Genomic DNA, 23,630 nt, shown 5'->3' with positions numbered 1-23,630 from the left:
AAATGATTGTGTCAATGCAATATTTATGATATATTTACAGTATTGTATTACAATATGGCAACAGTCTTTATAATGTATGTACCAAAAAATTGCAACCTATTTTTGGACAAAAAACCCTAAAAAGGAAACCATTTCTACAGCTGTGTGTATCGTTTTGGTGGAAAGAATCAGTTTTTAGAAGAGAGAACATGGTTTTGAGTGCAGTGTTTCATTTTGCAAGAGATTTGTGGAGTTTTGACAAAATGGTTAACTCTTTTCAGTTTTGAGAAATTGAGCTATAGTTTCAGGAAACGTGTTTAAAAGATTGGGAAAAACTGTATCACTCATCTATTTCTCTTCTGTAAATCCTAAAGGTGCTGTTATTTACTACTCTGTCAGTAAAAAAATTGCATGCCTGACAATTTCAAATGTTACTGGTTTTAGATTGGATGCAAAACCTGCTGACTTCACAATTGTTTTGCATGAAATTGATGTCAACTTGTAAAGGTGTATTGGTAAATCACATTGTGTGTATGGTAATAAGAGGGAAACATTACAATGACAAGAGGACTAACAATGTCGCCAGTGTTGTGGTGGAAGTGCTTTGCAAAGATGCCAGCATGACATGTTTTTTCTTATATGTCTGACATAGTGTGTTCACATGAGAGCACACCCCATTTCAAGCCATAAATAACTGGCAGGCAGAGATCTGATCATCTGGTCAAGGTTGGAGGTAATAGAAAGGGAGGGGTTGCCCAGGGTAAATTGCTAATCCAACAGTTAAATACGAGGTGCACTGCTCCTGGAAGATAAGTAATGAACAGTGAGTCAACCAAACACAATGCATTTACTTTTTTCACTTTTCTTTGCCACCACTGTGATTATTGTAGGGGCAGGTGAGTTCGATTATTAGATGTTTTCTTTTCTAGTAACTACAATGGGTTGATAGTTGATGTAGACCTACAGTAGGCTATTCATTTGTATGTACATGATAATTGTGCAATGTTTTCAAAATACTGATTATGATTTCAAAGATTTTAATATTAACATATTGATATGAAACAAACCAGACCTGTTGCTGGATTTCTGTATTTAACCGAATAATTATTCCCTTCGAGAATCAGGAGGTTCTCTCGTGCCCTGTGAAAGTTACTCTTCTCTCTCGAAGCAATCAACATTTTATGTTCATTATTCTTTCTGTACAGTATGACACACAGACAAGTGATGTTTATAACTTTTGAACTTTTGAACTTATCATGGGGGCCAGTTTTAAATAGAGGATGTGATAATACTCAAAGTGAAATTGCTAGTTCTATACTTTAATTACACTAAAAACAATCACGGTGTCCTAAAATATCTAGATTGGTGCTACCAGTCCCAGGTTACATGTGACAACAACTGCACAGGTAAACAACTCCATTTATATATTCAAATTTACCAATTGTAACTCAAATTAAATTTACATACAGTATCTAATGTTCTCTATTGTTATTATTTTTGCTGCAAAGGACCTGAAGCTTGGGCAACAGTTGCAGAGCCATGTGGAGGAAGATCCCAGTCTCCTATCAACATTGTGACAAGGAGAGCTCTACCAGATGGACGTCTCACACAATTCACATTCACAGGCTATCAAGAGGCCTTTCAAGGGTCCATCACCAACAACGGTCACACGGGTACCGTACTTTGACACCCCTGGGTCATTTCCACATTACTTTATGTTGCCACATAGTCTGAAAGTGTACAATACATGAAATTCCAGTTGAATTCCCACTGACCTACACAACCTACTGGACACTTTATAAGTAAAAGAAAAATCCAATTACACTTTTTCCTTCTCTTAAACTCAAACTGTGACCCTGATGTAGTTAAAGTGGAACTGCCTGGCAAGGCGATTGTTGGAGGTGGACATCTGGGGGTAACATACAAGGCAGTTGAGCTCCACCTGCATTGGGGCAAGGATGGAGGCCCTGGATCTGAACACACCATTGATGGAGAAAGATATCCAATGGAGGTACTGTAAGGCCACTGTATATATACTATGATATACTAGATGATCACATACAGTACAATGCATTTATTCTCCTAATATGACAATTAAATTAAATGTCAAAATGCTTTTGATGTAGAATACAGATGATATTACACAATAATCATGTTTTCATATTCTTGAGCATCTATTTAGATATATTTTAATATGTACATCTATCATCACATCTTCAGCTGCATATTGTTCATATCAAAGAAGTGTATAACTCTTTGACTGAAGCTCTGGGAGACCCTGCAGGCATTGGAGTACTTGGATTCTTTTTTGAGGTATTTTTACGTTTATGCGTTTGCGTTCTGCGTTTGCACCTCAGGGCCACCTTAGGTTGCCACAATGGTTAATGCCCAAGGTACCAAAGTGGAAATATGGGCGTAAAAATGAAGTCTGAACCACCGTGAGAAAATGAGTTAATTTGTTTGGGATGTTCCAACATTTGATTGACGGTGCCTCCTTCACATTTTCAGGAATCAGGAAGTTCAAATAAAAAATATGACCCAGTCATAAATGCTCTGAACAGTATCACGGTACCCGGTAGGTCGTTTCATCTCATAAACATTATTGATCACATATTCCTGTCTACACTGTCATAATTGCCTCTCCTAAATGTGCAGATAAGATTACACATTAAAGTACAACTGGCTGTGATTACATTGTCTTTACTGTTATCTTTTGTTATCTTCTAGGCACCAACACTATATTGAGTGGTGTGTCCCTGGACATGCTTATCCCATCTCAGGGTAACATGACCAGCTATTATCGCTACCAGGGATCTCTCACCACACCCAACTGTACAGAATCTGTTGTTTGGACAGTGTTTGAACATACAATTCCACTCAGCAGGCAACAGGTACAGAATCACCTGTAAAGTTGTATCCTATTACACTAGAGCACGAACCGAGCTGTACTGTGCTGGCCTGGTTACGCATCCATCATAGTGTCTATAACAGCGCTGGAAAGGACAACATGAAAAGAAAATATCCAAGCCAGCACAGTACGGTTCGCGTCAGCCCTGTAGTGTACCTGTCTGTAATTGAGAATAACGCAAGCCCATGAAGATTTATATGACTTGTATGGTTTGTATAACGTTATAAAGTTGTATTTACGGTAATATGTTTTATAATTTCCATGTTTGTGTCTTCCAGCTTGCTGCTTTTTCTCAGCTTCAGTTTGCTAATGGAATGCCAATGGTGGGGACATATCGACCAGTACAGCCCTTTAATGGGCGGCAGGTGTATCGCTCTGGAAGTCATGTTGTCTTGGTCAGCACCGTGCTCCTCATCACCTCACTAATAACTGCCACTGGACTCTCACTGCCCAATTTATAAGCTGTTCAATATCATATTACAATCTCAAATAGCCTATGTTTATTTTGTTGTGCTCTGATGGTTACATACCTGTTCTCATTCAGATAACTTTACTGGCAAATTGTTGTTGTTTTTATGTCTAATTGTGTATCTATTGCTATGTTGAAATGGTGGATACTTGACAAGCAATCTAGGAAAACTATTCAAGGCGTTCCACCATCGACCTCTTGTCACTCTCCTTATCTTACTGTTTTCTATCATGTCTTTGCCTGTGTTTTTCCACTCTGCAGAATCAGCAGCACACTATACTAGTTGTAATATGTACAGTAGTCAGATCACTGGACCCATAATAAGACACACCCATGACTTGTTTGCATTAGGGGTTCCTATGCTTTCATGTACCGTATCGTAGCTGTAAAGCTGTCAAGATAATACAATCGTTTTTGTCTTGACTTCACTTATACTGCTTTAAATTGAGCAGTTTACTGCTTTTATTTAGCTCTAAAGCATTTAATTTTGCTGTACCTTGTACACTGTATAAATTACCAATACAATTTGATTTGATTTTGATTTAACTAATCTGTAATTTGTAATTCGATGTTCTACAGTGATGCAGTTCCTTACAATCCATCAGGTGGCAGTAATGTTTAACAGAATACACATTCAGTTCACCTTCTCTTGTTTTTTTTTTGGCAAATGTCACACAGAAAAATGCAATGCACTGTGGGATGTAATACTTCCGCATATCTACCAAAAATAGATCTCATGATTCGTGAATTAAGAAATGTTTTAATTATGACGAATCTGAACATTGACCATGCTCCCTTCTGTTCTCTCATGTTTGTGTTGTTGCATGTTGAGGATGTTCAGATAGCTGGGACTTTAATGAGGGTGCACTCTATGCTATGAAGAATAATTGTCATGTAGAATTCATAATATATTAACATAAATTGACAGCCAATTTGAAATGTTTTCACAATTATCAAAACATTCTGTGTATGTAAACAAAAAAAAATATGGTTTTGTCTGTCATCTGTATAGCATTCTGCAGCAAGCTTGAGGAACCCTAGTTCCTGTAGGTTAAAGGGAGATCAAGGATAATACAATCTACTACAGTCAACCTGTGTGGATAATACCAGTGATAACACCCATACTTCATTTCATTTGGGGGTATTTCTTGTTTGGGTGCAGGCACACTAAGTATACCACACAAGTAGTCTACATCAGATCACTTTTGGAGATAATCCCATGCTACACAGAAATAGACGCTAACTGCATTTCATTGTCTCTGTACTTGTACTCTGCACAATGACAATAAAGTTGAATCTAATCTAAAATAGATGCAAGCACAGCCTCTAGCGCTGCAGTGGTGAGCTGATGGGATAAGCCTCTGGCAGTGCACAGTCATGCTTGACTATTGCAGAGTAGCACTGTAATGCACCATACAATAATACTGATTCACTAGGCGATTGGCATCATGTGCACAGAGACATTTAAATCACAAATGAACATCAAGACATTTTCATGTTCAGTTTTGTTTTCAGCGTTGTATACCCTATTGGAAAAAAACTGGTGCAAACACTTAGTGAATGTGGATTTTGAGCAGTAATGCTTGGTGGACATTTGATACCATACAAAACCGATCTACAGACCAGATCAAGAGTATGTCCTATTCCTAATGAGAATAATTTAAACTCTTAAGTTATCAGGCTTTCCCATTTTTAAGTGTCATAGGTTCTACCATTTCATTTATTGAATTCTGAATTTATTTGGGTGATTATTATTTGAGTTCTCATGGGATGCTCATTGAAAGAACCTGAGTGCAAATCAATATCAGTTTTCAACTTAGTGTTCAGTAAAACCTGTGTTTTCACATTTTCACAAATAGATCTTGTGCACCATTTGCACGCACACCACCCATCCCCCACTTCCTCCTCTCTCACTCTGCGTGACTCTGAGGTTTGGGTTGTCTTGACAACAGAGGACATATCTCTCTCAAAAGTCAGAGTCTGAGTTTCTGTTGTGGCTAACATATTGCAAATTTTCAGCCTCTGTAAACTGGTGTTAGGCTACTGCCTCGTGTTGGCGCTTAGGGTGCATAGAGCATTTTGAAGGTTGTGGTAATTCATTTTGTGTATCCTGTATCAGCAATAATTACATCCCAGATACATTCATGTCAAAGACATGTATAACACTATTAGACTTGGTTAATGTTATCTATCTTTCTTTGGAATTGAAAAATTCTGTACAAGGTACACGCTATCTAAAAGATACAGATGAGAAGCACTGGATTAACTAATCATATAAACGTGTATAGAATCATATCATTGTATCTTTATACTCTGATAACTCATTATTTGGCTCAGTCAATTTTGAGGTTATGTTTTTAAGATTAACAGGGGCCTTAACATTGACTTTGTATTCCTGTTGCACTAACAAATCAGTTTGTCTGTGGGAATCAATACATTTAGTGTTATCTTCTGTCTACATGTCCTTAAAAGGGGAGAGGACAGTCTTTGTCAGCAACGAAAAACTGTCTGGGCCCTATGGGCGTGGGTGGGTGCAGAGAGAGAGAGGGCGGAAGAGAGAGAGAGAGAGAGAGAGAGTGGGAGAGATGACAGAGAGAGAGAGAGAGAGAGAGAGAGAGAGTGGGAGAGATGACAGAGAGAGAGAGAGAGAGAGAGATAGGTAAAGAGAGAGAGAGAGAGAGAGAGTGTGTAGACTGTTAGACCTCTTCCTGTGGTTTGCACCATGTGGTTCACACAGGGTTAAAAAGCAGATCAAGTTTTCTGAGTTCTGTTTCTTCTGGGGTAAAGGAGAGAAGGCTGGTAAGACTCTGTCATAGGTTCTATTGATGTAGCTCAAGAGATAGATTGAAAATAATTTTGGACAAATTACTGTGTGAGTAGTGTGAGTAGTGGGAGAGATGAGTTGTTGTAAAAAGTACTTTTTTTGCATTTGCAGAATATTGATCTGATTTGAAATTCAGCCCTTGTCTCTAGTAAGATGGGTGCTCCTGGCAAATATGGTACATTAAATGAAATGTAATGCATTTAAATGAGAACGTATGACTTTATTGTATAGATGATGTTATGGCTGAATTACTAAGTATAAATCATCAGTATTATAGGCTTGTAATGAAAATCACATTATTTTAAATGTAGTTTCATGGTGACTTTCATGTCAATTACTGTCTTGAGTTGGTCCTGTTGAGAAGACAGAGACAGAATCCAGAGAAGAGCATGGACCTGCCACAGCTACAAGAATCACCTGAAATACAGTGCAGTCACCCATAAAGTAGAAAGCACTACTAAACTCCTCTGCATCGTGTAGTGTTTCCTACTTTATGGATGAGTGTACTGTTGGCTACGAAGGAAAACACAAAAGGAACTCCACTGGAACCTAATACTTGAGGCATGGATTTCATTTTTATTTTTTTACTTTTAAACTTTTTAAAATATGTTTTTAGGGCATTTCTGCTTTATTGGGATAGAGACAGTAGAGGTTGACAGGAAGGATGGGTAAGAGAGAGGAGGGATGATATGCAAGATATGTCGAATTGAACCAGGAACCTTGCGGCTACCTGGTATGCACATTAGTGTGCTACGCCACTAAGCGCCCCTACTTTTAAACTTTTAATACATTGGTGGAATTTAATTGAATTTCACTGAAATATTGTCATGTAATGAAAACAAATAAAGAGTGTTTCAACTGTGGTTTGCTTTTTTTGGTTTAAATAGTAGATGTTGAAATAATAATATAAATAGAATAGAAATTAAAACCAGGGGGAAACTCTTATCACATCATCAAAAATAAAGACAGTTTATTATGGGTACCCATTTTGCATAGATATTCTGAGAATTAATCTCACCATTTAATGTACACAATATTACCTTGTGAATCTCCATTGCTCATCCCTGAAATACAAAACGTCTACTGTATATTGAACATATACAGTAGACGTTTTGTATTTCAGGGATGTGAGACAACAAAATGAATTTCTGCAGCATACATGTTCCTCACTGTCTACACCAACTGAGATTATGAACACATTCTTAACATATATAAATTAACAAAATATATCAGTGGTATAATAAGGCAAAACAAGACACTACAACGTACTGTAAATTCAGGTCAGCAAACATACTCAGACTGGCAACTGTCATTTTAAGGAAACAATTCCCTAGTGCTGTCAATGTTAGATTTGGCCAATTGTCATCTTGATGAGGGACTAACTTCACTCAAAGGTACTATAGTCTAACAACAAGTGCATGGTGGAGGTGCGGAACAGAAATGGCCTTTTTGACCTGCACACTGCCCAGAAGAAAAAAACACATCTGACAAATGTTAGTCTAAAAGGTACCCATAGCTATTTGCAATATTGCACTTTGCTTATTGTATGGAAAGTAAAGGAACCAAGTATGTGAGGACATTTTATCCGTGTTTAGAATGTGTGGGCAATCATTTATTTACTCAATAGGTTTGGCCAATCTCCCCACAATCTAATTCAAAGACAGTCATAATGGGGGGGAACTACTGTCCCAAAATCTCTGGGAGGAAGAACACAACTAAAACAGTCCAAATGTTGTGCAGTCAGATGATGAAACAAGACAAGATCTTCTTTGACACAGTCACATCCCCTTAGATATCCTTGATAATTTTTCATTTCTATTTGATATTAAATCTTGGCATAATGTTAATCCTAATCCCATGGTAGGGGTTGCAGGAAGTTTGATGGCACCAGACCCCGCTGGCCGTGCAGGTCTCCCTGGATTGAGATCAGACATTGGTTAGTGAAGAGTCTTCATTATGTAGCCAATGAAAAGCCAAGGGCCCCATTTTGTTTGAGCAAAACATAATTGAACTGTGGCATCATTGTACACCCTACATATTGATAACACTATACAAGAGGATGTTTATGGTGCCTTATCTTTAACAATGTTTAGGGTTTAGAGAAACAATTTGGGAATGTATTAGACGACATGAAATGACTGTAGCTACAGTCTCCCGTCTATTTAAAATATTAGTTATTTGGGGCAATTTTGTTCACTGTTTTGCTCAAGCAAAGTAGAGCCCCAAGGTTTTTGTTCTCCCAAAAAAGATTAAGCCACCACTCACATAATAGAATCCATCTTCATCCATATCGCCAAACACGTATATGATGTCCCCTGCACGGAAGGTGAGCTCATCCTACAGGAAAAGAATTAGAAATAAAGTAAAATACTTTATGAAATACTATCACTTTAGTGTGGTACAGTGGTGTATGGTTACCCAGAACCCTTTGAAGAAACTTTTTTGGTGCCATGTAGATGTTTTTGGGTTCTAAATACATGTAGATCCAAAACCATGGTTTTTCAAAGGGTTCTCTTACAGGGGCAAGACAGGATATCCTTTTTGGTCCAATTTTTTAAGAGTGTACAGTAGATGCGGATATCCATCTAGATTCGTCACTCACGTCACTGTCAATGTTGGGAGAGCTTTCCCATGGGTCATATTCAAAGATGGCCACCATCCTGCGGACAACAATGTTGTCTAGGACACCGGACTCCTCACTGGAGTCTAATGGTTAAAACAGAGATCAAGACATGAAAACATGTGAGGATGATGACATGCCCTATGATGACATGCATCTATCTGGTTATGGTTCTTTGTATTTAATCTATGTACTGAATATTGAATGTATTGAGTTGGTTACTAGTACTACATAAGCAGTAAGAGAGGAGGACACCTGTATGATCCACAGGCAGGAAACCCTGTTGCATGAGCTGATACTTGAGGTAGTCGTCAGCGACTGGGATCTCAGACACCATGTTGCTAGGCACGTAACCAGTTAGGCCGCCAGACGCCCCACTATAGAAACCATCATCGTCTTTATCCCCAAACACCTGCCAAGCATACAAACACAGCTCAGCTATTCTACTTCTGTTATGAAGTTTGGTTGGTAATGATCATTCATCTCAACTGTTCATGTAGACAGGACCAGAGACATACTGTGGTTATGACAGAACAACAGAGGAACGAGAGTGGAAAGTTATCGGTTGAATCAACCAGATGCAAATTATGTCAGGAAATGAGAAAACCAAACCACACAGCTCTTGCACATCAAGTAGACCTACTGTACACCTAGAACAAACAGGAAACAGCACCATCAATGCGGTTGGAAAAACTAAAGACCTTTTATAACTCCAAGACAAACTTAGTCATTAACTGTTTATTTATCAACTCTAAGTCATGCAGAATTTCTAGTCAGTCATTCTGCTGCAGTACAGAAGAAGCCCTCAGTAGCTTTCATCCTTGGGTTTCGTGTAGAATCCATGGTTCTCCCAAAGGGACATCTGGAGAACCTGTTTGGGTTTTTAGTAGAACCTTCTTGTTCTACAAGTGTATTTTACCTTGATGATCTGTCCTGGCACAAAGGGGAGCTCCTCTCCAGCGGTGTCAGGGTTGGGGGACATCGCAGCAGGGTTGTATGGGTAAAGAGCCACAAAGAGACGTACAGTGGGCTGAGACAACTGGCTGGCGGTCTCGAGCTCCCATTCTTCTGAGTCGTCAGGTGTATAAACGCTCAGTCCATCTGGGTGCCGAAACACATCCAATGCAAGCATCCCCTCCATTGACTCCTGTGTGAGAGCGAGCATCCCTTGTCTCTCTGCACTTGGCAGACAGGTGGCTACTGCAGACAACAGGCTCTCCTTACAGCCTCGCCCTTACATGAGGCAAGCAAGGTAAGCTGCAGTTAGCTAATCCTCTTTAGGGAAAGTGGATCAACCATGTCCCACCTGCAGCTCTTCTATAGAAAGTACATCAACAGGAGAAAGACACACATCTTTGTTTGAGCTAAGGATGTGTATTGCTACGGGAAGCTAATGTTGCGATAGCCTACAATATCTATGTAGCACCACTAAACAAGAAGATGAAACGTATCAGCTCTAACTTTGTGTGACCAATGATAATCCATGTTTGCAATATACAGTACACCATTTCCATTAAATTGTACTTACAATATATTCTAACATTAATTAGCTTATTGCTGGGCTTATAGCAATTTATAGCTGTAAATGGGTGTGTGAATGTAATTTGGGTAATTTTCTTCTCATGTGTTGTCTTCTTGACTCCTCCCCTCCTCCTCTCATGACTTGACCTACTTGTCATGTTGGGACTCAACACTTCCTCCTCTGAACTGAGGTCAGCAAGTGATTATCTCACCAACAGAGAGAGTGAGAGAGAGAGAGAGAGAGAGAGAGAGAGAGAGAGAGAGAGAGAGAGAGAGAGAGAGAACAAAAGATAAGGATGCTGACGTCCTACTTTACAGAGACAGAAATAATCATCTGACGTTTGAGATGTCTTAATCCAGCTTGGAACATCTTTGTTGATTAGTTGATTGCTGCTCCATGTTGGTGCCAACATGGAGCCAGGTGTGACCCTGGATTGCCATCTCCACTACATGCTCGCTGTAAGAACTATCTGACTAAAATAGACTAACCTTCACTCAAGCATTATTTCCTGCACACACAGTCTACATGAATTAATAGTAGTGATATCAGATATATGGTAGATATACTGTAACAGTAAATATCCCCAAACAACAGTACAGATAAACACTGTGATGCTTCACGGTGACAAGTCATGACATTACCATGTTACGCCAGCAGAGGGGGCTTTAAGTCATTGGATTTGTACTGCTGGAGGAAATTAAATTTCTATGAGACAAATACAGACAACAGACAGGGGTCTCTTTTCTATCACTCATCTCAGAAGTCTGACCTTCTTGCGATCTCACTGACTATGAATATGAAACAGTAAGGAGCTTCACACACTACAGGGCTGACCCTTAACTACACTGTGATGGCTCAGATATTTTTTCTTTTTTTAAACGTCTTTCCAGCACTGTTTCAACCACTATATTCTACTTCTTCTTCTTCTTAGGCCTCATCGTGCCAGGTGGAGCATGAGGTCTCTTCAGCCTCTATCGTGGATGCATAAGGCCAGCCCAGCTCTGTAGTCGAATTATGGTATAGGATACCTAGCCTTTGAGATACTATGATTTGCTTGTCATCCAGTTGGGTTGCGAGGAGAGGATCTCTTATAAGAAACAGCACAGCCAACTTCTATGCCCTACCAGTATGACAAAATAGCTGCATAAATCCAAAATGACCAGCAGAGGTCACCTGTTGCATTGGTCACCATTGGTATGGCCTGGTGTCATTGGGTGTCACCTGTCATCCAGTACAGTCTTCAGTGAGGTGGGCATCTGTAGGAATATATATATTTTTAAATAGAAATAAAAAACGGCAGCAAATGCAGCAAATGCAATAAAGGAATGTTCAGTGACAACCTGTGGGATGGTGTCCTTTGTCAACTCTTACTGAATGAATGAATGAATTCATTAATAATTGAAAGAGTCCTTTATTAATTCTTTTTGTGAGGACCAGTAAGTGACATGTATTTGGAAACCTGAAAGATGTTGGCACTGTGATTTTTTTTTGTTTTTTGTTTTAAATGTTGGAGGCAGAATTCCAACAGACTTACGCACAGCTACTTACGCAGATGACACCCAGCTGTACAATTCTGTATCACTCAAACATTTCAATTTGATTGATTCCTTGGTGAAATGAATTGCGGACATGAATGCATGGATGTCACAGAACTTCCTCCAGCTCAACCAAGATCTCAGACCTAGGCTTGTCCCTGTGGGGAAAGGCGGTGGTGTAAACATCCCTATTCTTTTTCCCCAAAAGTCAACCAAAGCGACACCAAACCACACAGACTGATCGACGGGTCTACCGAGGATGTCTCAGTGCACTCTAGCAGTGATCTTTGACTCATCGTGCCATGAGGTTCTTTGTCCAAACACAGCAAGGCCCATTGTTACGGACTGGGCTGTGGCTTGATGGAGCGGGTCACCTGGTCTGTGAGGAGGCAGCGCAACTTCAACACCTGTCCCCTCCTTGGGAGTTGGACAAGTTGCGCACTAGCTCCGCCATGTAGACTGACAGGATAGTGTTAGCGTTAACCTCTCTTGCCATCTGTGCTACAGCCAGGGGGAACAATCAAATTAGTAAAATCTCTCTTGAGAGAAAGCACTCGCCCACATACCAAAGTAGTGTAGTAATAAAGCTTCACTAAGAGGGTGGAAGATAGCTAGCCACCGTATGTACCCAGTAGATCCCTCAGGTCCCCTACCACTGGTCTCTTAACTTTTCCATAGCCCAGGACCAAGAGGCACGGGTTGGCAGCTTTCAGTTTTTATGCCCACAACCTCTGGGACAGCCTGCCAGAGAACCTGAGGGGGGCCGAAACTGCTGACATTTTTAAGAGAGATCTTAAGCCATACTTGTTTAACCTCGCCTTTATTTAGCTTTTTTTCTAGTCCTTCACAGGGTGATTTTACAATGTTACCGCTGGTTGCTATCTAGTACTACCTACACGTTCAACAATATCCCATTTCACAGATCATTTTACTCTACTCACTAAAATCGTAGCATATCTGATATTGACTGGTAAATCATTCATATTAAGAAATAAGAAAATCTCCTGGGATAAATCTGCCAACATCTAGCTGTATATATTAAATTTATGTACATTTTGTAAATGATAGCTAGTAGCTTAGCTAGCTGTTGAACTTTACTGTCTACATGGGCACAGAACTTTGTTTACAGCCGAGGCGGGCACACTTCACCAGTGCTTTATCATGGTTGGAGCACGTTCAACTTTTTTTTCACAGCTAGTAATCACTCCGCGGTGGAGTGCCTTTACGAGGAGGGTGCTTGGCTGGTGAAACCGAAACAAAGAAGCTGTGTGAGTCTACGAAGAAGAAATAGTTTAAATCGATTATAGAGATTATAGTTTGATTTTCAATAGAATGTACATCAAAAAAAATCCATTCAACCATAATTCGCAACTAAACTTCTTTTTTTTCTTTCTTTTTTCAAGTTTCTCTGAGGAGATTTAGGCATGTAATTGGAACATCATTTAAAGGAAAGAAAGACTGCACTGGTGAGATCAGAAATCGCAAATGGCCTGGTAAGCCAAGGAAGACTTCTACAGTGGATGACAGAAGAATGCGCACCATGATTAAGAAAAATCCCAAAACAACTGTCCCACAGATCAGGAACATTCTCCAGGAGGTAGGCGTGAATGTGTCGAAGACTAACATCTGCATGCCACCAGATGTCACCAGCAGAACTACACAGGCTACACTGCAAGTTGCAAATCACTAGTTAGCCACAAAAACAGGATGAACAGTTTATGGTTTGCTAAAAAGTACATAAAAGAGCCTGCAGAGTTCTTGAACATGGTCTTGTGGACAGATGAAACAAAGATGAACATGTACCAGAGTGATGGCAAGAGGAAAGTGTGGAGAAAAACAGGAACTTCCCAATGTCCACAGCATACCACCTCATCTGTGAAACATGTTGGAGGGGTGTTATGGCTTGGGCTTGTATGGCTTCCACTGGGATTGGCTCACTTGCCTTCATTGATGATGAAGTGTACAGAAGCATATTGTCAGCCCAAATACAAGCAAATTTCTCCAGACTCATTGGACGGCACATCATCATACAGCAGGACAAAACAGGAGTTTTTCAGGGCCAAAAAGTGGAAAGTTGTTGACTGGCTATGTCAGTCTCCAGATACAAATCCTATTGAACATGCATTTCATTTGCTGAAGAGCAGATTTAAGGCAAAATGTCCTCAAAGCAAACAACAAATGAATGGCTGCAGTGAATGGCTCACCAGAGAAAATACCCAGTGTCTGGTGGAGTCAATGAGTTGCAGACTTCAGGCAGTTATTGCATACAAAGGATTGTCCACCAAACATTAAACATGAGTGCTTAATTTGGACATTTGGTGAGTCTTGATAAATCACTTTTGGGTACCCTGAAATAGGGGGGCTATGCATAAAAGGTGTTGCCATTTATGAATGATGAGGATCTGTACTTTAACCTCATAGTAATAATTGTTTGATTTCAAGTCCAAAGTTTTGGAGTGTAAAGCCAAAAGAAGAAAAATGCTTCACTGTCCCATTACTTACACAGGGCACTGTATATCATGTTAGTTATAAAACACATTTATTGTATGATATCATTAAGAAAATGTATCCGTTGTCAAGCTGTTTCTTTACAAAGGTCCCTTGGAGGACCATTTGCTGTGTATTTCTCATTCACTTTCCTTGGCCTCTATTTAGAATCTAGTCTCCTCATATACCACAATGCACTCCGATATTAGCCGTTAGCAGTGTTACCCCAAAATGCTAAAAGCCCCACCTCTTGGTTTCATCCTCTTTGGGACAACTCAGGGTAAAATGATATTTTACCTAAACAACTAAAATAGACTGAACCATCCCATTAATTCTCCTCATAGCTACTCACTGCCTGGAATGAAACAGGGGATCTGATTCGCTATAATCCCTGATATGCAGGACATCTGGATTTCATGTAAGGATTGTTACATCATGAGCAAGGCACCCACCTTTCTGAGCAATGACGCAGTCGAGGGAAAGTGTGAGGAGGGAGGGGAAAGGGTGTCCCGTCGGCACGAGCACAGACAGCAAGGAACAGCTGCAGCCTCAGGTCCACGTAGAATTTAACTGCATTGCGAGTAAGATATCAGCGTTTTATCCCAAAATCTTGAATTAAACTTGAATCAACAACAAATATTAAAATGGTTGATCGCGAGCAGCTGGTCCAGAAAGCCAGGCTGGCTGAACAAGCTGAAAGATATGATGATATGGCAGCTGCCATGAAATCGGTGAGTCTCTCTTCCAAACCATCTCCAATTAAATATGAATAAGGTGTATAAATTAAGCCTTGAATTATCTGTAATGTTCAATTCTAATTGATAAAGCGATGTATCTCTATTTCGGTAATTCATAAAGAACAGCAGTGAGACCATTTGATATTCGATATAGTAGAGGTGGTCTGTTGCCAACAATTCTGGGGGTACATGTAAAGACATCACTGCATTGCAATACAACACCACCCGAAAATATAAAATCTGACACATAGGGCTTGGTCACTGCCCGTTTATGAAACCAATTATTGCATATCAGAGAGCTGAAACATTTATGAAGATAATGTATTGAATGGGGATCGTCTGCTCCATGGGCGGTGCCTTTCTCGTATCTTTAAAACATGCAGTGGAGTGATATTACAATGATATGTATGAGACACCAGGAAACATTGATTTCTCGGTCAGAAGCATACAGTATACATACATACAAATGCATACAGTACTACGTAAATGTACACTTGATCATTCAATTCATTTTACATCACATATACAACTTAATTCAGGACATTTAGAATGTAATCTACACTGAGAGCTGTGCCATGTGAGGTTGCTCAAAACCCTTCCTTGAATAGTGTAATAAATCATTGAATTAAATGATAAAACTAACAACCATTCCTATCAAGCTGTGAGATATTTGTTCTTACTGTGTATTTATAATGACATGCCTATTAAAATGAAGTAAACAGATGTTTTCCCGAATTATCTTCAGAGGATATTCCTTTACATGACTGGTTCTTCAGTTTCAAGCTCTATACACAAGACTAACGTAGGAGGCAGCAGAATTCTCTCTAGAATGTTCTGTAATGTATTTGTCGTATTGCAGTGAGTCAATGTAATCAGATTGGCTATTATGTTTTCAGCTATTTTCTTCAGTATCAACAAATTATCCTCCTGTATAGTGTCGCATTGTATGCCAATGAGCCCATCGACATCTGTTGTTCCACGGAAATGATGACTGTTCTAAGAAAAAGGGGCGAATCCCCTCCAGTTTCCACATCACTTGAATACAATTGTAACAGAAATTGGATCGAAACATCTAGGCTAAAGGCTGCTATTGGCAGTTTGATGCAGCCTAGGCCCATGGCCTGTCTCATCACTGTTAGAACAGGTTGTCCAGCCATTAGAGTCTGTTTTTGGTCACAAGAGCAGACCAGGCTTATTGATGGGGTTTTTTCTCTGCAAATATGCTTTGTCACACAGGGCCCTAAATGTAGTGTTCAGTCCTCCTCAAGCTTTAGATAGATATAATTAAAACTCAAGTCACCATTTATTTTCTTACTGTGACACATATACGATAAGCTACCCATGAGTAACCTCTGGTAAATCACTTTGTTTCCATTGTACTGTATAATTCTGATGCAAACAATGACATTTTAGTGATGTGTGCATGTGTGATTGCTTTCCCTTTAAACAATCTGCCTTGTCAGTGCAGTCAGTCCAAACTGCGGCTTTTCGCAGGGTAGGGGTGTGTACTCTCCCTCCCTTCATCAATGGGAAATCCCTTGCTAGGCTACTGCAGCCTGGGTTCACTTGGTGACAGGGAAAAGCAATGGCACTTGCTTTGAAGTTGGGAGGGATGTCACACCAGTTCATGAGAAAAGAGCAACATTAGCTTTACAATGGGAGCAGTTTGATTGAAAGGTTTACCCATATGCTAGGCTATATTTTCTTGTATTTGCCTCATGATTTTAATCCTTGTATAATATAACTCACACATGTCATCTTTATGTACTGTACAGTACATGATTGAGATATAGAGTAGATGCTCTTATACTCATGGATCATATGAAGGCCTATTCCTGTACTTCTTGATCATCTAATGCTTTTACAGTTATTGATTAAAGAGGAAATCACTTATCTATGCTATCTGATGGGACTGGAAGTGATTTTGAGACTCTACTTTTCAATTGAAATCTTTATCTTGTCTCCTAGAGTTTTGATAGGTCTTGATACGGGAAGATGTGTTACACATCTTATGAAGAGCAAATGTACATGTAATTATTGTTCATTAAAACAACGGTAATTTGGCAAATCATTTTGATAAAGATACAATTTCATATAGTTTAATCTGTGTGTCTCATAATAGAAAATAAATATACAGGGTCATTCCATGTCAAATCAACAAGCCATGACACCAACCATCTCAGATTGTTCTGAAATAGTTTCTGTAGTTAGAAACAGATAAAATGAGTATTCCTGTATAATTATTTTGTTTTGTTTCATCCCTGAGGAATAAGCTTATTGATTGCACCCAAATTGACCATTTTCATTTTGTGGGATTCATTTATTCACACAAATCCGATTTGGACCAAAGTTGTACCTGATAATGATTGATACATGAGGAATCCAAAACAACGGTCAAACGTCACCCATGAACCCTCCAAACCCCTCATTTAGAAGATTTTACTGGCCAGTATGGAATATCAGTTCTCAATGGCTGACAAGTAATATGAAGCTGTGGCTTGGAGTTGCATTTCTCCATACTATGTAATGTCTTTCTGATTAATCTGGTAATCTGGAGCTTTCCCTGTCCAAAGGTATTAGTCATTGAAGTTGTGTGTACAATGTCCCATTATACGATGCAATAGTACCAGATTATGTCCACTAGATTGCGCTGTCCATACTATTCGGTGAATAAAGTCTAAAATTGTTATATTGTTCTCAGTGTTAAGTTACAACAGTTTAGCTCAGTTACAACAGTTTATTTATGTCACTCTTCAAACTATTTCAGAACAATCTAAGATGGATGGTGTTGAAATTCTCTTTTGTCCGTTGATTTGACGTGAAATGACCCTACAGGCTACTAATATGCTATTACCAGATGTTGTGAGCAAAGTAAACTATAACATAACCTGGAAGATATTTATTGTCTAATATTTTCTTCTTGCTGTTGAGCTATTCAATGTTGTATTAGGAGTGTTAAACTATTGACAATCTTTTTTTTTTATTTGTTACCCAATGTTTTTCGATTAGACTCCAGTTATTGCCTTTCAGGAACTTGGTAAGTTCAAAAGAGACCAGGGTTGTAGACCAAGCCATGATTTATGATATTATAGGTTCAAAGGTTTTTGATAGATCGTATAATTACCATAACTACAGTAGATGTGTAACTTGACTTTGTTGAGGTTTACACGTTGCGTCCTACCTTGTATTGAGTAAACTATTTAGTGAAAACCATGGTCAGAATGACACCATAACATGGTGTTTCAGACAGGTGAAAAGGTCAGTTTGATCCAGATAGAAGGTCACAGTGACACGTGAACTGCCTGTGCTGTGATCGTCTTCACTTACAGTGCAGCTGCCCTTGGAGTGCTCCTGGGAACATTTTAGCCATCTCCAACCCCCCTTTCCCAACCCCCATTCTCAGTATCTTTAATATGGTTCCTCATTTGCTAGCATTAGCTATCCACGTGGCAGCTGGAGCTACTGGTGCACTTAATGATCTGATTACCATGGAAACTGGGAATAGCGTATGATGAATTGAATCTTGCTCATCCCCAATGCACTGCTGTGCATCCAGTTTGAATCTAAGTACTGTAATATATACATACATATGCTATCTTATATGTACATGGTTGTGATATACAGTACAATAGACCTAGATGAGCTAATATTCATGATCTTATATTCAATGCATATGTCTTAAATACATGGCATTGTTGACAAAAACTGTGAATATTTATAAATGCAGAACAAATTGGTTTAATGGCAGAAATAATTCAGCCATTGAGTTAATCATCCTACCACCTTGAATTGTACAACACAGTCAAGCATCTTCTCACAGCTGTTACACTTATACTGCCATTTGGTGATTGAACCCCTCCTCCTACTCCATGGGAGTATTCAATGGCCATTGAACATGCTATGTTTTACAGACACTGGGGTGGAGTGCGTGCAGAGTGCCCTGAGTCTGTCAAGAGAGACTAAACACAGTCAGATGCTTGTTTTGTAGTTTTATGGCTGTGGTTGGTTGTTATATGTGCCAGTTCTTTTGCACTATGATAATTGACCTCTCTGTACCCCCCCCCCCCCCCCCTCCTAGGTAACAGAGCTGAATGAGGCCCTGTCCAATGAGGAGAGGAACCTCTTGTCTGTGGCCTATAAGAATGTTGTGGGGGCCCGCCGCTCTTCCTGGAGGGTGATCTCTAGCATTGAGCAGAAGACCTCTGCTGATGGCAACGAGAAGAAGATTGAGATGGTGAGGGCCTACCGGGAGAAGATCGAGAAGGAGCTGGAGGCTGTTTGTCAGGATGTGCTCAACCTCCTGGACAACTTCCTGGTCAAGAACTGCAACGAGACGCAGCACGAGAGCAAAGTCTTCTACCTGAAGATGAAGGGCGACTACTACCGCTACCTGGCCGAGGTAGCCACTGGCGAAAAGAAGTCCACCGTGGTGGAATCATCAGAGAAGGCCTACAATGAGGCTCACGAAATCAGCAAAGAGCACATGCAGCCCACCCACCCCATCCGCCTTGGCCTTGCCCTCAACTACTCTGTGTTTTACTATGAGATCCAGAATGCCCCTGAGCAGGCCTGCCACCTGGCCAAGACCGCTTTTGATGACGCCATCGCCGAGCTGGACACCCTCAACGAGGACTCCTACAAAGACTCCACTCTCATCATGCAGCTGCTCCGAGACAACTTGACACTGTGGACAAGTGACCAGCAGGATGATGAGGGGGGGGAGGGCAACAATTAAAGATAAAACCTACACTTAGAAAAAAATACATGAAGGCCCCGGTGGACTTTGGCAGCCGCTTTTGCCGACGATACTACCACAGCAGCAGTTCTTTATTTTTCCATGTGTTAAAAGAAAAGAATCAAAAGAGTGATGAGAGGGGAGGTTAAATCTTAGTTTCAATATATATATACAAATATATATTACAATAGAAAGGGGCCTCCGTCTTCTTGATTTTCTCTTGACATTTGCCAAAACCACTGATATGTCAGTCAATCAGCCTGAAGTGGTCGTTGTTGGATTGGAATGGCAGCCTCACACTGGCATAGGGACTGATCTCGTTGTACCAAGGGAAGCTGCTTATGTTCAGGTTTTTTGCGTGATAGAGATGCATTTGAGACACTTCAATGAGAAGGCCTCACAAAAATAGTTTGCATTGGTTCCAGTACTACTAGCTGAAGCTATATCAAAACATTCTAACTGGGAAATAAGTATAGATAAGTGCAGATATATTTTCCCAAAATGTTGGATTTTGAATAAAGTAAATGCCAAACACAACAATAAGTTGGCAGTTTTCACTTTCATATGTGACCTCTAGTGTAAGGTACATTTTGGATTTAATGGAAAATGTACTTCCCCTACAAACTCCAATTATGTCACTGGAACCATAGACTCTTTTGGAGGACAAGATAACTTAGGAGTGGTTCAGTTTAATTTCATGTTTAGGTGAAATATCATTTTACCCTGAGTTGTCTCTATAGGCCAGTCCTAAAAAATTCTCAGGTTCTCCGTTATCTACTTTGCTACCGCAGCACAGCCTAACAGTTAGCAGCGCCATCTCCAATAGACAGGATTCCAACGTCCCTAAATTAACATGATTTAAATTGACAAAATCTCACCAGAGAAACCTCAAACGAAGTTTAGTACCGGCTACACTAGACGATCCAAGCATCCTGTACATGCATTTATTGGAATTGCAAACAAGTTAGTTTTGCAATAATATGGAATGATCCGTTGTCACATATACTTCCAGGATTTCATTAGGATACCGATACACTCCGTGGTCGAGTGCCGTTCCAGCGAGGGGAGAGCTAGGCCGGTGAAACCAAAGCCAAAACAAAGAGGTTGTGTGTGAGTCTACGGAGAATAAATAGTTCCAGTTCTGAGCAAATGGAGACTATTGTGATTTTCAATAGAATGTACATAAAAACATCCTTTCAAGCGTAACTCACAACTAAACTTTGTTTGAAGTTTCTCTGAGATGATTTTGCCATGTAATTAAAACGATGTTAATTTAGGATTGTTGGAATCCTGTCTATTGGAGATGGCGCTGCTAACTGTTAGCCAGTGCTGCGGCAGCAAAGTAGATAACGGAAAACCGGAAAATGTTTCACTACTGCCCTATGAGGACAACTCAGGGTAAAATGACATTTCACCTAAACATGAAATTAGACTGAACCACCCCTTTAAGGTAGAGACTTCACAGTTTAACACCGAGAAAAAAAATCTTAAAGCAGCTTCAGAGTTTGTCGTTTACTTCTGTGTTTGTTTTATTAAATGCACTTGCCTACTATACTGTTTCTTCAGTGTAAGATGATTACTACAATAATATCGATTATTCAATATTGTGCATGCTGGTGATGTATTTATATACAGTAGCTTGACTTTATTAACTTATACTGTGGGTGTTAAGTATTCATATGATTGAAAAAACATAGGCTATGTCTGATTATTTCTAATTTATTTATTTTTTTGTTTTGTTTTAATTTGCTATACCAAAATGGTGATCGTTGAAATTTACCTGTTATTGGCGTTGCTATAGTGACATGCAATATGTGTTTTTAATTTGTTAATGGAAGAAAAAAAATAGGAAAAAACACACCAGTGATCGCTTAATCTTATTAACTAGTGTCTGTCAAGTTCAATTATGATTATGACGTTGTAATACAATACTTTGTTCTTGGAACAATATTTGAATACTTTTACTGTCATGTTATCCAGTTTGAAGTTGAACAATGGTGAAGTTTTCAGAATCAGTGTTTCTGTTATCGATTCACAACATGGACCACAATTTATTTCTGACAGTATACTTTTTTTGTTTGTTTGTTTTTATACCTTTTAGCTGTTCCTGAGTGACAAATATCTTGAATGTGAGTCATTATGTAGCAGTTGCACAAGAACCGAAATATTAGCTATGATAATAAAATAAAAAAAGAATATGACACAATTATAAATGCCCCATATCCATGGTGGTCAAGTGTATTGTTGTGCTGTCACTAATAAGTAAAATTTGGCTTTTGACGAAAAGTACTTCAGAGAAAATGATTTAACTTTTGTGGCGTTATAAATGTATTTTTTTAAATGTTGAAGCAAGTGTAAAAGAATCTGGTGACCCGTAAGCTGTGGTGTTGGTGTAAATGCGCATGAGAACTACTTTTAGACTTGAAGACTACACACACTAGCACAACACCAGTGCGCAAATCCACTCAGCCAATATAATGCAAATGTTGTAGTCAAACACTAGCTGCCGATTCAGGCCTCTTATTTGCGCAAACGTGGAGACATTTGGGTTAACATTATTTAATATGAAGAACTGTGTCACAACTGTATGATCCCCATGAGGACAAAAAGGTACTGTATTCAGTTTTGACCTGAATGATCTATTCTAGGACTATAATCTGTCTGCACTCTTGGAAAAGGAGGTTCTACCTGGAAGAGAAAGTTTGATGGCTTACCCTGGAAAACCAAATATGATATATTTCAGAATGTGTTAGGATCTTCTTAAACCTTGGGTGCTCCTCGATGCCATACATCTAGTGACATCATCAGACTTTACAATGCCAATCAAAGTGCAGTTGCCACAAGTATTAAAGGATTGACACTAATTGAACCTCACCCTCTTCCATTATTTTGGAAAACATGGCTAAATATGATACTTAGCTTATAAAGTATCTTGTTATAGTTAATCACAGAAATTACATTTTTAGAGTAAACTATCCCCTTAACCTGGTACTTCCTAAGGCCTTATGGTCCCTTTTGAGACCTAAAGCCACTTTTTAAACCGTTCTCTCCGTTCATTGATTACAAATGTGTATGCTGTTTATGTACCGGTGGGTACCTAGACTGACACAATCAGAAGGACGTGTTTGCACGGAAAGAAACCATAAATTCTCTTTTTCGTTTTGTTGGATTATTTCAACGTGGTCTCAGTAGGAGCAATTCATTCATTACGTAACAACAGTTCATTGGTTTGATTTAATGTGTTGTTTTTCTTTGTTTTCCTTTAGTTTGACACTGATCCGTGTGTCTTTGAGGATGAAAAGCACAGATGGGAATATGCAGGACAAAGAACACTGCTGTAATGTAAACACTAAGACACAGTGTACGTTTGGCACCAACATTCTACAACTATGGCATCCATCTACTAATCACCATCTTACTAACTGGAAAGTACATTGATTACCATTGAGTACATCTAGCTGAACATTTTATAAATACATTATGCATGTTTTATAGGAAATATGGTTGCCATCTCCTGCCCATTAAAGTTTATTGTTTGTCAGTATTAGCCCAGATTTATATTTTTTCATTTCTCTTTTTTGTTGTGGTCATTATGAACTATCATAGCATATTCTTTGCCTCAGCCTAAAAGCCCATTGCTAGACAAAGTCAGATGTTTTGTGTTTTCTATTTAAAAAATAAAATAAATAAATAAATATCCAGAAGCGAGAGCATAGTACACCATTGGACACTGAGAAATCCAATGCATCCCCTCATTTACTTCTAAGGAGTTTGTGTAACCTCTTTATGGGTCACAGACCCAGATCAAAGCCAC

General features: G+C 39.3%; 3 protein-coding genes across 4 annotated transcripts; 2 read left to right on the top strand and 1 right to left on the bottom strand.

Moving 5' to 3' along the window:
* Positions 1-820: 820 nt before the first annotated feature.
* ca4b (carbonic anhydrase IV b) lies at positions 821-4,204 on the top strand (the record flags this gene model as incomplete). The annotated part of the gene is made up of 8 exons (XM_083685362.1): positions 821-875; positions 1,341-1,385; positions 1,488-1,652; positions 1,845-1,990; positions 2,200-2,292; positions 2,488-2,554; positions 2,707-2,870; positions 3,166-4,204. The coding sequence occupies 8 exons, from the start codon at positions 821-823 to the stop codon at positions 3,346-3,348; spliced, it is 918 nt and encodes a 305-aa protein (XP_083541488.1). The 3' UTR covers positions 3,349-4,204.
* A 3,117-nt stretch (positions 4,205-7,321) lies between these two features.
* Positions 7,322-10,024, bottom strand: LOC310815219 (RIMS-binding protein 2). Of its 2 annotated transcripts, XR_014554616.1 has the most exons (6): positions 9,720-10,024; positions 9,056-9,212; positions 8,783-8,886; positions 8,446-8,517; positions 7,488-8,095; positions 7,322-7,448 (listed from the first exon to the last, which is right to left on the bottom strand). XR_014554616.1 is itself a non-coding variant. In XM_083684922.1 (5 exons), exons 1-5 carry the CDS (start codon positions 9,963-9,965, stop codon positions 8,030-8,032), a joined length of 645 nt encoding a protein of 214 aa, XP_083541048.1. In that variant the 5' UTR covers positions 9,966-10,024; the 3' UTR covers positions 7,322-8,029. The 2 variants fall into 2 exon arrangements, 1 of the variants encoding a protein (XP_083541048.1); XM_083684922.1 differs by having other exon boundaries at positions 7,322-8,095.
* A 3,119-nt stretch (positions 10,025-13,143) lies between these two features.
* Positions 13,144-22,026, top strand: ywhag2 (3-monooxygenase/tryptophan 5-monooxygenase activation protein, gamma polypeptide 2). Its single transcript, XM_083684921.1, has 2 exons — positions 13,144-15,075; positions 19,160-22,026. Exons 1-2 carry the CDS (start codon positions 14,989-14,991, stop codon positions 19,814-19,816), a joined length of 744 nt encoding a protein of 247 aa, XP_083541047.1. The 5' UTR covers positions 13,144-14,988; the 3' UTR covers positions 19,817-22,026.
* Positions 22,027-23,630: the final 1,604 nt, after the last annotated feature.

The sequence above is a fragment of the Argentina silus genome (assembly GCF_951799395.1).
Source record: "Argentina silus genome assembly, chromosome: 14".
NCBI lineage: Eukaryota > Metazoa > Chordata > Actinopteri > Argentiniformes > Argentinidae > Argentina > Argentina silus.
Note: the sequence above shows the minus strand (reverse complement) of the source record. Positions and strands in the feature narration are given on the sequence as shown.

Coding starts and splice junctions, on each gene's coding strand:
- LOC310815219 (XM_083684922.1), bottom strand. CDS start 9,965: ATGCTCGCTCTCACACAGGAGTCAATGGAGGGGATGCTTGCATTGGAT. Junction 9,213..9,719: donor TGCCAGGACAGATCATCAAG/GTAAAATACACT, acceptor TATGCTTGGCAG/GTGTTTGGGGATAAAGACGA. Junction 8,518..8,782: donor CTCCCAACATTGACAGTGAC/GTGAGTGACGAA, acceptor CTTTTCCTGTAG/GATGAGCTCACCTTCCGTGC.
- ywhag2 (XM_083684921.1), top strand. CDS start 14,989: ATGGTTGATCGCGAGCAGCTGGTCCAGAAAGCCAGGCTGGCTGAACAA. Junction 15,076..19,159: donor TGGCAGCTGCCATGAAATCG/GTGAGTCTCTCT, acceptor CCCCCCTCCTAG/GTAACAGAGCTGAATGAGGC.